At 46.3% G+C, this 13186-nt stretch overlaps 1 protein-coding gene across 2 annotated transcripts in view; it reads left to right on the forward strand.

The window, feature by feature from the left end:
• The first annotated feature begins 799 nt into the window (after positions 1–799).
• LOC139761611 (uncharacterized) overlaps positions 800–13186 on the forward strand; it is a 191736-nt gene continuing 179349 nt past the window's right edge. Inside the window, exons 1-3 of one of the 2 annotated variants that reach the window (XM_071685872.1) lie at positions 800–1071; positions 1252–1366; positions 9982–10030. In XM_071685872.1, the coding sequence (XP_071541973.1) occupies positions 1320–1366; positions 9982–10030 (96 nt within the window). In that variant the 5' untranslated portion in view covers positions 800–1071; positions 1252–1319. The remainder of the gene's footprint in view (positions 1072–1251; positions 1367–9981; positions 10031–13186) is intronic. The other variant, XM_071685905.1, reaches the window with a different exon arrangement.

A 13186-nucleotide genomic window follows, 5' to 3' on the forward strand; every position in this document is an offset into this window, starting at 1 on the left:
CTCTGTTTTGTCCGGTACGTTTTCCCGTTTTCATGTCTTTCGCGTCAGGTTTTCTTTCTTTATGGTTGACGTCTATACATATTCTGATTCTAGGAATTAGCACTTGATCTCTCTTAAGGGCATCAAGACTCATGTACGTATTTGTTAAAAGAATATGAATGCATCTTAAAGAACACGTTACTCATACTGATATGGATTACGGCCTTATTGATGGCCATAGGACTTTGGTCACTATGATCTAAGGGTTATTTTCGTAAACGCCAGTCATCGAATCTTCTTAACTTCAGTTAAAGTTCATAGATTAAAAGATAAAAAACAAAAAAAATTTCCCTCGGGGTAGCACTATAATACCGCAGACCACCGTCAGGGGCGTCGGAAGCCAGTAAGGGCCCCAGGGCAAACGACCTCGTTAGTTTCCCTCATTCTCTCTTGTTTAGATCCGTTAACGATGATTCTGAAAGATGATCCAAAACTTAGGCAAAAACGAGACTCACCAGCAAAGCAAAAAAATCACACCAGTAGTCGTGTTTTAGCCCGAGGTAAATATGTATAAAAGTACATAAACAACACATGTCGATTACGTCTGTAACATAACAAAATAAATATATATCTTTTTCTCTTGCCACTGTACTGAATAAGTATTCCTCGTGTGTGATGGTGATCGGTGTATCATGGGAGGAGGTAATCGGGAGGAGAAGGTTGAGTTTCAAACTGTACAGATCGTTCAACAGATGAAGTGGTGGTAGAGGTGTTTGCACTGCACCGTAGCTTGCCTCGCTCCTCAGGGCTGCTCCTCACTTTCGTCGTCCGGCGCCATCAGTAGCACGGAGGAGCTGGCAGGGGCACTCGGGTGGCAGGCGTGTAAGTCATTTCGTGCAGTGTGGATCGATGAGGGAGTGAGGACGTGGATCGATGAGGAAGTGAGGACGTGGATCGATGAGGAAGTGAGGACGTGGATCGGTGAGGAAGTGAGGACGTGGATCTCTTCTTTGATAAGTGAAATAAAAAAAAGAAAGAGGATCTCAGGCCTCCACTCCCTCTAATCAGGCCTGACCACTGCGTGTCCGAAGTGTAAGTATAATTCACAAATAATTTCCCAACACACTGACCTTTGAATGTACTTCTCAGCATCACAAAAACACTTTGTGTGTGTGTGTGTGTGTGTGTGTGTGTGTGTGATTGCTTGAGGTACGTGATTTAAGGACTTATGAAAATATACTACTATCGAGTGATACAACCTTTCCTCTCCAGGTATTGGTGTATCATTGTGACGAAGAAGGATAAGACTGGAGGTGTTAGCACGATTGTTGAAATTGACGATGCATTGTTCGGCAGACTGTTGGGCAGTTATATCCTCCGAAATAAGGCAAGTGTTCATGAGTACGATGTGTTATGGCTGGGTTAATGTCACGGTAGTTTAGTTCACGTTACTGCCAGATGACATGAAGTTTTGTTTGGTGAGGGTGGGTTGTGTTTGGTTAGGGCAGGGTCTTGTATGGAGCACTCACTGCTCTCGCATGGTTCTGCATCCTTACTTGATCGAACTGAGTCGACAACAGTCCAACTTATCAACTCTCCCAAGCATACTTTAAAGCATGGCCCTGTGCCGCAGTATTGGTTCACTTTACCTCTTCTATAGGTATTACTCTAGTTTTTGCTCCCGATAGCTGGCTGCTTGTGTGCCCCCACCACTAGCTAGAAAACGCATTACTCGGCAAGCTGCTACGTCATATGATTACTGTGTGGTCGTTGGCAATTGAATGGTGGGCCGTTTTGATCATTGTCTCTTTTCCTAGAACCTGAAAACCTTGGAACTATCTACCTCTCATATCTTTCCCAATTACTATGACCTGGCACTTTTTTGAAATACAGGTTTTTCACTTCCACCATAATTCGTAAATACTTTACCTTGTTTCTTCTTTTTTCCCTTTCCTTAACCTTTTTATATCTGAATTATGGCCTGGCCTTGATGTAGACTTTGCCCTTGACTAGGGCCTCTAACGTAAGAAAAAAAAAAGGAGTGATAGCTGTAGGGTGTTTGGGTTGGGACCTTATGCGCAGTAGGAGAGAGTCATGGAAAACGTTTTGGCAAAGAGAAAAGGTGCTGCAAGCCTTGCATATCGTGAGAAGTGGCAAGGCGGCCAGAATGGATGGTATTACAGTCGAATATCTTACGAAGTAGGTGACTTTGTTGATGATTGATTCGTTGGGATTTTCATTGTGTGTATAAAGCATGATAATGTGCGTGAGGATCGGCAGAATGTATGTATAATGCCAGTGTATGAAAAGGGGGACAAATGTGCGTGTTCAATCTACAGAGGTTTAAGTTGTTGAGTGTACTTGATAAGTTATATGGAAGAGTGGCGATTGAGATGGTAAAGGCATATACAGAGCATCAAATCAGGAAGGAGCTCTATGATAAACGTTGATAGAGGTTCCTTGCGGAAGGTGTAAAGAATATACGGTGTGGGAGGAAAGCCACTAGAAGCACTGAGAGGCCTGCATACGAGTAGGAAGAGAGGAGAGTAAAGGTTGGTCTGCGGCAGGGGTGTATGATATCACCATGGCTGTTTAATTCATCTATTCAAGAGTTTTTGAGAGAGGGGCGAATATGCAGTCTTTTGGGGATGAGGGGGGAGAGAAAAACTGTCATTTGTTGTTTGCTGATATCACAGCACTAGTGGTAGATTCGGGTGAGAAACTGCAGAAGTTGGTGACAGAGTTTGGAAGAATGTGTGAAAAGAAGTGAAAAGTAAATGTGAATAAAAACAAGGTTACTAGATTTAGCAGGGCAGGGGGACAATCTAGTTCGGGTGTTTGCTTAAATACAGAAATTCGGAGGAACTGAAGTGTTTGAGATATCTGAGAGTGGACATGACTGCGAATGGAACTATGGACACGTAAGTGAGTCATAGGGTGGGGAGAAAGGCTCTGAGATCATTGAAGATTGTGTGCAAAGAGAGGTCATTATCTGGGAGGGCGAAAATGGATATGTCTGAAGGTATAGTAGTTCCAACAATGTTATATGGATGCGAGGCATGGGCTATAGATGAGGATGTGCGGACGAGGGTGAATGTGTTGGAAATGAAATGTTTGAGGATTATATGTAGTGTGAGGTGGTTTGATCGAGTAAGTAATAAAAGGGTAAGAGTGTGGTTGAGTAAGACGAAGAGGGTGTACTGAAATCGTCCGAACATATGGATAGAATAAGTGAGGACAGGTTGACAAAGAGGATGTATGTATCAGAAGTAATAGGGTACGAGAAGGGGGAGACCATATTGGAGATGAAAGGATGGAGTGAGAAAGATTTAGAGTTACTGGGGCCTGAACATGCAGGAAAGTGAAAAGCGTGCATGGGATGGAGTGAATTGGAACTATGTGGATCACAGGGGTCGACGTGCTCTCAGAGTATGTGAAGCGGTCGGGAGAAACCATGGAAAGGCCTCTCAGGCCTGGTTGTGGAAAGAGGGTTGTGGTTTCATTACATTGCACTTGGCAACTAGAGAATGGATGGAAGTGGGTGCTGCCTTTCTTTGTCTATTCCGGGTGCTACATCGTTGACGTGGGAAACGATGATAGGATCTGTAGGTAGGAAAAATATATATGTATATATTAGGTACAGTAGGGTTGAGGGTCAAGTCAATTGGGAGGTGAGTTTGAATGGAGAAAAACTGGAGGAAGTGAAGTGTTTTAGATATCTGGGAGTGGATCTGTCAGCGGATGGAACCATGGAAGCGGAAGTGGATCATAGGGTGGGGGAGGGGGCGAAAATTTTGGGAGCCTTGAAAAATGTGTGGAAGTCGAGAACATTATCCCGGAAAGCAAAAATGGGTATGTTTGAAGGAATAGTAGTTCCAACAATGTTGTATGGTTGCGAGGCGTGGGCTATGGATAGAGTTGTGCGCAGGAGGATGGATGTGCTGGAAATGAGATGTTTGAGGACAATGTGTGGTGTGAGGTGGTTTGATCGAGTAAGTAACGTAAGGGTAAGAGAGATGTGTGGAAATAAAAAGAGCGTGGTTGAGAGAGCAGAAGAGGGTGTTTTGAAATGGTTTGGGCACATGGAGAGAATGAGTGAGGAAAGATTGACCAAGAGGATATATGTGTCGGAGGTGGAGGGAACGAGGAGAAGAGGGAGACCAAATTGGAGGTGGAAAGATGGAGTGAAAAGGATTTTGTGTGATCGGGGCCTGAACATGCAGGAGGGTGAAAGGAGGGCAAGGAATAGAGTGAATTGGAGCCATGTGGTATACAGGGGTTGACGTGCTGTCAGTGGATTGAATCAAGGCATGTGAAGCGTCCGGGGTAAACCAAGGAAAGCTGTGTAGGTATGTATATTTGCGTGTGTGGACGTGTGTATGTACATGTGTATGGGGGGGGTTGGGCCATTTCTTTCGTCTGTTTCCTTGCGCTACCTCGCAAACGCGGGAGACAGCGACAAAGTATAAAAAAAAAAAGAAAAAAAAAATATATATATATATATATATAAAGATGATAATATTGAGTGCAGTCTGTGTGTGTGTGTGTTTTGCGTGCGTTCAACAATCATAACTAACAAAGCGAGTGTTCTCTGTGCTCATGGGGGCGTCCGTTATACAGTTGACGTCATAACTTTAATGATAGTAATGAAAAATGAGGAACAGTTAAGATAACAGAACCAGCGTTACTGACCTGCATTCATGATGTCAATATAACGAACTGATTACTGCGGAGGTAACCTCACTGAAGATGTCGGGAATGTGAGATTATTGCTTTTGTCAAACAAATAATCACTCAAATGGCATACGATTCAGTTCAGAAAACACATAGACACACGTTCGCGACTGCACTCAGAAGGATTCTATCTAAAACGAACAGTATACCTGGAGACTAACTCATCTCCTACCACAAGTCTCACACGCGTCGTATATTCTGTATACCTGTAGGTCGATCTAATTCTAAACTCGTGTCTTAGATGCATAATACATACTTCATCTTGTGGGGTCACATAATTACTAGCATGTGTTAGAATCATTTGATATACTTCATTCAAGGGGCGACCTAACTCCTGTCACATATCTCAAACGTATACTTTACGTTCATCCTACAGCAACATTTGGAACCAGATACACTCCAGTGGTTGCCGCTGTCCAATGTATTCCATCTTTCACGTCGCTGTCTCCTATAGCGTCCCACCGCCCTCTATCGTCTGTCCCACATCTCGTGTAAACACACGGTGTTTATGCGCCTTCCTACATTACCTTAACTGCGCAGTTTCCCCGGAGTTAAGGAACGAGGCAGTTGCGTCATTAGCATCCAGGATCGCCTCGTGAGCTGAATTCTTATCAGCACTATTATAAGAGTCGATGTTTGGTGTCGGCGCTTTAGACGTAGGGCGGGCGGCGACCAAGGCTCCGGTCGTGCCACCTAATCCTCGTCACCATCCCTCGTCATCTGGTCGTGCCGACAGGTCCACCCTCACCACATTTTGTCATCTGGTCGTGCCACCAGGTCCCTTCATCACCTTATCGTCGTATCTCAGGATTTCCTGCTGAAGTCTAACTCGTGTTTGCGTGTAATGTTTCAACGCAGTGATGTCCCTCTGGCGGATGATTTGTATAAGTCCGCGTCAGAAAATATCTCTGGCTGGACTGCTAGCATACAAGCGGAAAGGCAGCGCCACGGACGTCCGAGTTGTGGTCACTGCCCCTGAGATTCGTGGGATGTTAGTGGATAGATGGGTGACTAGAGGAGCGGGGAGGCAGAGTTGGACGGGAGAAGAGGAGGTGAAGCGCAGCAACGCCTTCAAGACCTGATGGTCAGCAGGTTCTTTTGTTACAAGAATTTACGCGCGATCTGCACCAACACCTCTGGACGAAGGACAACGGATGACCGAACTTGACATTAGAGCGAACTCCAGCTATATACCTTTCTCACACCAGCATCCCCTTCACACTGTCCTGCACAGGAGAGGCATGAAGGGTGCACATCGAGGAAGCGGCTGGCGTTCGTTCTGCCGTAAAGTGTAGTCACCTGTTGCCCTTCGTCCAGCGGTGTTGGCACATGGCATGCGTGAAGTTCCAGCAACCTGAAGGCCTGGTAAACAGTTAAGGACTTGCTAAGAACGACGTCCCACAGTCAATATCGCCCCTTCACTCGTACTTTTCTGGCTTCAGTCCCTGCCATTTATCAACCTCGTCCCCATCCAGCCCACTTCCCTCTGATGAACCTTCGTTACCCTACCATATGACACAGGTCAGGAACCTTGGTTACCCTACCACATGACACAGGTCAGGAACCTTGGTTACCCTACCAAACGACCTGTCAGTAAGCTTGGTTACCCTTCCAAACGACACAGGTCAGGAAGCTTGGTTACCCAACCACACGACACAGGTCAGGAAGCTTGGTTACCATACTGTATGAAAACGGTGGGATGTTTTGTTTGCTTCACATGATGCAGATGAATGAATCTTAGCTGTTGGTTACCACACTTCATGATGATGAAAATTAGGCTGCAACCTCTGAAAGCCAAGTGGATCCTCAACCTAGAGCTTGTGGGAGTCTGCCATGATATTGGGACCCCGAACACACGAGTTATGTTTCTTTTTACCACCGTTATATTAAGAATGCACGTTGCATGCTGGTTGCGCGCAAAGTGAACCACTTTTTCCTCCCTTACTACACTGTGGTACTGTTGGCATTCATTAAACCAGTATATTAAGGCAGTAAGTTAACTCAAGTGTACATGTAAATAACTGCGTTTGGAGATTATGTAGATAACGTTACTGAATGTTGTTGTGGTGGTTATGAACGGTTGTAGTCATCCATCCGTCATGCATCCTCGTTGTGTTGTGTGTGTGTGTGTGTGTGTGTGTGTGATGAAGCTTATGACCATAACCAAGAAGCTACTAAGTCACTCAGGTAACTCAACTCGGTGTCATTGTCTTTTTCCCAATGCGGTTGTTCTGCCACACTGCGGAAGGCCGAGCATGTTTGGCCTGGAGGCGGTAGTGATCTTCTACCTTAACACACCGTCGGGGTCTCCGCTTGGTTGAGTTAGATAATGGAGGTTTTCAGCAGGTGTGCTGCCCACTCTATGGTTCTCCTTGGCCAGGCTAACCTCTCTGGTTCCTGCATTACGACTCTCTGACGCACTCTGCCTCACCACCGACTTCCAGTGTTTGCACCTCCTGACATCCTGACGATATGAGGTGCTCAGGTTACAGTATGAATCCGGCAAGACTCTCAGAACCATTTGCCTGTGTAGTGATGTCCCCTCCATCCCCAACCAACTCGTTCACCCAGTTCATTTCCCCCGCACCAACTCGTTCACCCAGTTCATTTCCCTCCGCACCAACTCGTTTACCCAGTTCATTTCCCCCCGCACCAACTCGTTCACCCAGTTCATTTCCCCCCCGCACCAACTCGTTTACCCAGTTCATTTCCCCCCACACCAACTCGTTCACCCAGTTCATTTCCCCCCACACCAACTCGTTCACCCAGTTCATTTCCCCCCACACCAACTCGTTCACCCAGTTCATTTCCCCCCGCACCAACTCGTTCACTCAGTTCATTTCCCTACGCACCAGCTCGTTCACTCCGTTCATTTATCCTTCCTGCTCATGATATCTAATTCATTTTCTTTTTCTTTATTTTTTTTTTTCTCATGTCGTAGTCCATGTCTGTATTTCTGCATCTTTTCTTGGAACCTCTGCAACAATTCTGAGGCGCCTCCTAAGAAACGACCTACCATGCCTGACTAACCGCTCACCTCGGGCAGGATCAGGTCTCTCCTGCTACTACGTCGAATTTCCAAAAAGGCGCCGAGTCTAGACTCTATTCGTATGTATTTCCACCAGTTCCTTGACCGGAGCAGCAGCAGTCGTCTCAGAATGATGACACAATCAACGATGCTAACTCCCCAGACTGAAGCAAAATATTACATTATCCCTGATGATGGCGAACGCTACACTATCCATCAGATGAATTATCTATAATGTATGGATTACTTCGCATAATGTCCCTGTGCAAACACCCGTCGTGTGTAAGATGGCAGACAAAACATCAAGACGCGAGATGGGCTGGTGGAGAATACTGGCTTGATGACTGTGACAATTCTTCAACAGCAGGAACTTCCAGACTCCCGGAGTAATTTGGATGTCTTTTTCTTGGCAAGGAATAATAGGGTCTTGTTGGCTGACTACACAACACAGACCACGAACGTTGGTTTACCTCACAGTAAACTGTGCGACAGAATGAATGTCTTGACTGCTTCACCACACGACAGTGACAGCCTTGCTTGTCACGTCACACGACACAGGTGAGGGACCTGAGTGACCTTAGCACACGACACGGGTCTGAGTGACCTCAGTGCACAGGTCAGGTTCCCTCGTGACCTCAGTGCACAGGTCAAGAGCCTGGATAACGTCAACACGTTAGTCAGGAGCCTGGATGACTTGGGTACACAGATCAGGAGCCTGGATGACTTGGGTACACAGATCAGGAGCCTGGATGACTTGGATACACTGGTCAGGAGCCTGGATGACTTGGGTACACAGATCAGGAGCCTGGATGACTTGGGTACACAGATCAGGAGCCTGGATGACTTGGGTACACAGATCAGGAGCCTGGATGACTTGGGTACACAGATCAGGAGCCTGGATGACTTGGGTACACAGATCAGGAGCCTGGATGACTTGGGTACACAGATCAGGAGCCTGAATGACTTGGGTACACAGATCAGGAGCCTGGATGACTTGGGTACACAGATCAGGAGCCTGGATGACTCAGGTACACAGATCAGGAGCCTGGATGACTTGGGTACACAGATCAGGAGCCTGGATGACTTGGGTACACAGATCAGGAGCCTGGATATCCTCACTAGACACGTAATGAACCAGGATGACTGGAGCAAACAGCAGGGTCGTGTAGTAATCGGCAGTGCGCTGGAGAAGTCACTGACGCGTGGGGTAACACACACCACCTGGAGTAACAATATACAAGATCACTAATATGTACCGATAACACATATGATACATAGGTTAACTGTATCTAAAACAACCACCTGAAATTGGATGATCTTTCCCCACGACAATGCTAAGTTTGTAGAGGGCTTCCCTGCTGAAGGTAATTTCGTGAGGGAAAGCCATGTGGACGGCTCGGGGAAAGTGTAAATAAGAGTGATTAATGAAGACTGAGTCTGTTACGTGGTGACGCGCCTCCTCTGGCGGGAGATAAGATGAAGCACATTGCCACAAGGTACGTCACCTGCTCCAGCGTTGCACGTCTGGTTGTAAGTGTTTATGAAACATTGCTCCATCATGTTGATGCTCACGTGTATATTGGTGGGGGTTTTTTCTTTTTTTTTTTTTTGCTTTATAAGTAAAGGTTTGTTACAGTGTACAAGCGAGGATGTATGGTAGTGAGGATGATGATGATGGTAGTGGTAATGATGGTGTGAGTGGTGATGAGGATGGTGGTGGTAGGGATGATAGTCAGGTGCTGAGGCCGGGGGATGGCTCGTGCAATGATGAAGTGATTAGATAAGACAGATCATGTTATTTCACATATGATCTTGGAAGTGGTTGTGATGGTGATAATGCTGTTGACTGTAATGGTGGTGATATGATATTAGTTGTGATGGTTGTAATGATGATAGTGGCTCGTGGTTGGTGGTGGTAATTGGCATTGTAAAGAAAACGGTGGTAGTGTTTATGATGGCAGTGGTGACAGTGGGGCCTCGCAGGGCGAGGTGCTGGAACCCCGGCGAGTTGGATGACGGTGGGTGTAGTGGTGGTGGGTTCGCCTGAGTCTCGCCTGGAGTCTCCTCCAGTCTGGACAGCAGACACTTGAGAAACTTCACCATATTATCATATTGGCGGGGAGGGTGTTGTTGTAGGGTGGGAATAACTGCGCGCTAACACAGAGTGTTGGTCATGACTGGGAGTTAGACACTGTATTTGCTGTATCCTGCACGTATCCAAAAATGTTTTCTTCTTTCAGATGCCGTGAAACTGATGGAAGGAAGGCTGAAGAATCCTCTCCAGGTTGGGTGAGTGTTGATTATCTGTTCATTGTAGACGAGGTTACATGTGAGGCTGAGCAGTGTTGTGCCTGCCTGGAGGAGGAGGAGGAGGCTGTTCCTCCCTGACCCAAGAATGGCCAGTAGTGGGTCGAGGCCTCGAACCAGCCACCACCTCCTTGCACAACAAGTGACGCCTCGCATACAAGCCATTGAAAAAGATAATGGCTTTTGACGTTATCGCATGTAAACAGATTTGCATCATCTCACGTCAAGTGATAACATGATTCATTTCCATACGAGATGGACGTAAGGTGTGCGTCGAATACGCCAGTGTTGTTCTCTGGGTGAGGGACTGACAGCAGAGCAAGAGGTATCTCGTGGGAGGATCGTGGAGGTCTGGTCTAATGCCCGTCACTCAGTGGCTGGCCTTGACATCCGCCAGTTATCAAAATCTCGTCAGACCAGCTGGAATCTTCCTGTGGGAGGGTCAGGGAAAGGGAGGAGCTCTCTAAGTACCAGGCGTCGTTGGGGTTAAACTAGGAACCGTCGGCCACGTGAGGACGACAGTCGTACAGTAAACCGAGGCCAGACGTCACCCAAGGCGCCACTGGTGATGTGGTAGTGTAAGGCAGGGTGGGGCCACCAGGTCTCTCTCTACACTCGTGTTAAACATCTAATCTGGAAGACTGATGGACATGGTAAGCCATTCCAGCCACTAGGCTGCCTGGAATGGAGTTGGTCTCGCACTGCGCCCCTATGTAGGGCAGCGGGCAGCAAGATCATAATGTTCCTCGTGACGCTACCAGCAGCCAGCCTCCGGAGTAACTTCATGTTACGCCTTACGTATGCACGTCACATACACCAATACCAGTTTATAACGATAGAAAGGTCAGGGATCGACGACTGTCACTCTCCGGTTAGCAACTACTGGGTGACAGGGGGATCAATGCAAATAGAATTTTTCTTCATTACGTAAAGAATTTATGAACAGGATTCTTCATATCAAGATAAAGAGTCTCACCACAATGTGAAAATTAATTTGTTTATCATGTGTGTATTACCACAGGTGTAGTGTTTGCCACGTGTGTATTACCTCAGGTGTAGTGTTTGCCACGTGTGTATTACCACAGGTGTAGTGTTTTCGCGATGGGAAGGAGGTGAGCACCTTGTCGTACGCTGGGACCAGCTCGTCTGACATTTTCTTCAATACTGTTAATATTCCATTTTTTCCCCTCTCGTGTGCTAAGTCTGCCTCATGTCCTGATGGCACTGTAGCCAAGTGTGAGTTGCCGCGCGTTGATCATTGTCTTCATGATGATGTTCCAGATAGCCCCAAGATCTATGATCACACTAGGTTATTATTTTTTTTTTTTTTATTATACTTTGTCGCTGTCTCCCGCGTTTGCGAGGTAGCGCAAGGAAACAGACGAGAGAAATGGCCCAACCCCCCCCCCCCCCATACACATGTATATACATACGTCCACACACGCAAATATACATACCTACACAGCTTTCCATGGTTTACCCCAGACGCTTCACATGCCTTGATTCAATCCACTGACAGCACGTCAACCCCGGTATACCACATCGCTCCAATTCACTCTATTCCTTGCACGCCTTTCACCCTCCTAGGTATTTAGCCAATAAGAAACCAGGTTAATGCACCACTAAACGTTATCAGTCATTACTGCTGGTCATAACGAGGGACTGGTTGATCAACACCACCGGGACAGTGTAACGGCTGTGTTGCTTCAGCCTACTCGATGATGCCGTGTTACCATGTGTCATCGTAACACTGAAGGTGGTGTGACGTTACGTCGATGGAACTTGCCCGTAACGCGAGGGTACCGGGTATGGACAGGTGGCAGAGAACAGGTTTCGACGAAATTCCTGTGAGATATATCGCCACGTACAGAGACGCTGGGCGCATACGGCGTACCACTAATGATGACCATTGATGATGACCACTGATGATGACCACTGATGATGACCACTGATGATGACCACTGATGATGACCACTGAAGATAACTACTGATGATGACCACTGAAGATAACTACTGATGAAGACCACTGATGATGACCACTGATGATGACCACTGATGATGACCACTGATGATGACCACTGAAGATAACTACTGATGATGACCACTGATGATGACCACTGATGATGACCACTGAAGATAACTTCTGATGATGACCACTGATGATGACCACTGATGATGACCACTGAAGATAACTACTGATGACCACTGATGATAACCACTGATGATGACCACTGAAGATAACTACTGATGACCACTGATGATGACCACTGATGATGACCACTGAAGATAACTACTGATGACCACTGATGATGGCCACTGATGATGACCACTGAAGATAACTACTGATGACCACTGATGATAGCCGCTGATAATAACCACTGATGATGACCACTGATGATGACCACTGATGATGACCACTGATGATGGCCACTGATGATGAGCACTGATGATGACCACTGATGATGGCCACTGATGATGGCCACTGATGATGGCCACTGATGATGGCCACTGATGATGAGCACTGATGATAACCACTGATGATAACCACTGAAGATAACCACTGATGATGCCCACAGATGATAACCACTGATGATGATAACCACTGATGATAACCATTGATGATGGCCACAGATGATGGCCACAGATGATAACCACTGATGATAACCAGTGAGGATAACCACTGATGATAACCACTAAAGATAACCACTAATGATGATAACCACTGAAGATAACTACTGAAGAGTTTCAGGAGAAAAGGAGAACCTGCCTTTAAAAAAAAAAAAAAAGGTCACGTCGTTAGCGTTTTAGAAAAGACTTGAGAAAGTAAAGATGTTCCAGAGCGTAGTGGTGTAAGGAAAGGAATATCACATCGCCCAGCTCTTGAGGCAACACTGAAGCAGCCCGTTCTTGGAAGCAGAACCGAAGTATTATCTATAAAAAAAAAAGGGAAAGAAAATCATCATTAAGACATAAGACAAGTGGGGGCATACAAATAGCCAGCTCTCGGAATAAAAGCCAAAGTAATACCTATAGAAGAGGGAAAGTGAACCAACAATGCAGCATATTGCAAGTTTTTCAAGTTTTGAAGGTAACCTGAGAGACTTTGAGTCGAATCGCTTTCGACTCAACTCTGTCAAG

Source organism: Panulirus ornatus, chromosome 3 (assembly GCF_036320965.1).
Source record: "Panulirus ornatus isolate Po-2019 chromosome 3, ASM3632096v1, whole genome shotgun sequence".
Classification (NCBI taxonomy): domain Eukaryota; kingdom Metazoa; phylum Arthropoda; class Malacostraca; order Decapoda; family Palinuridae; genus Panulirus; species Panulirus ornatus.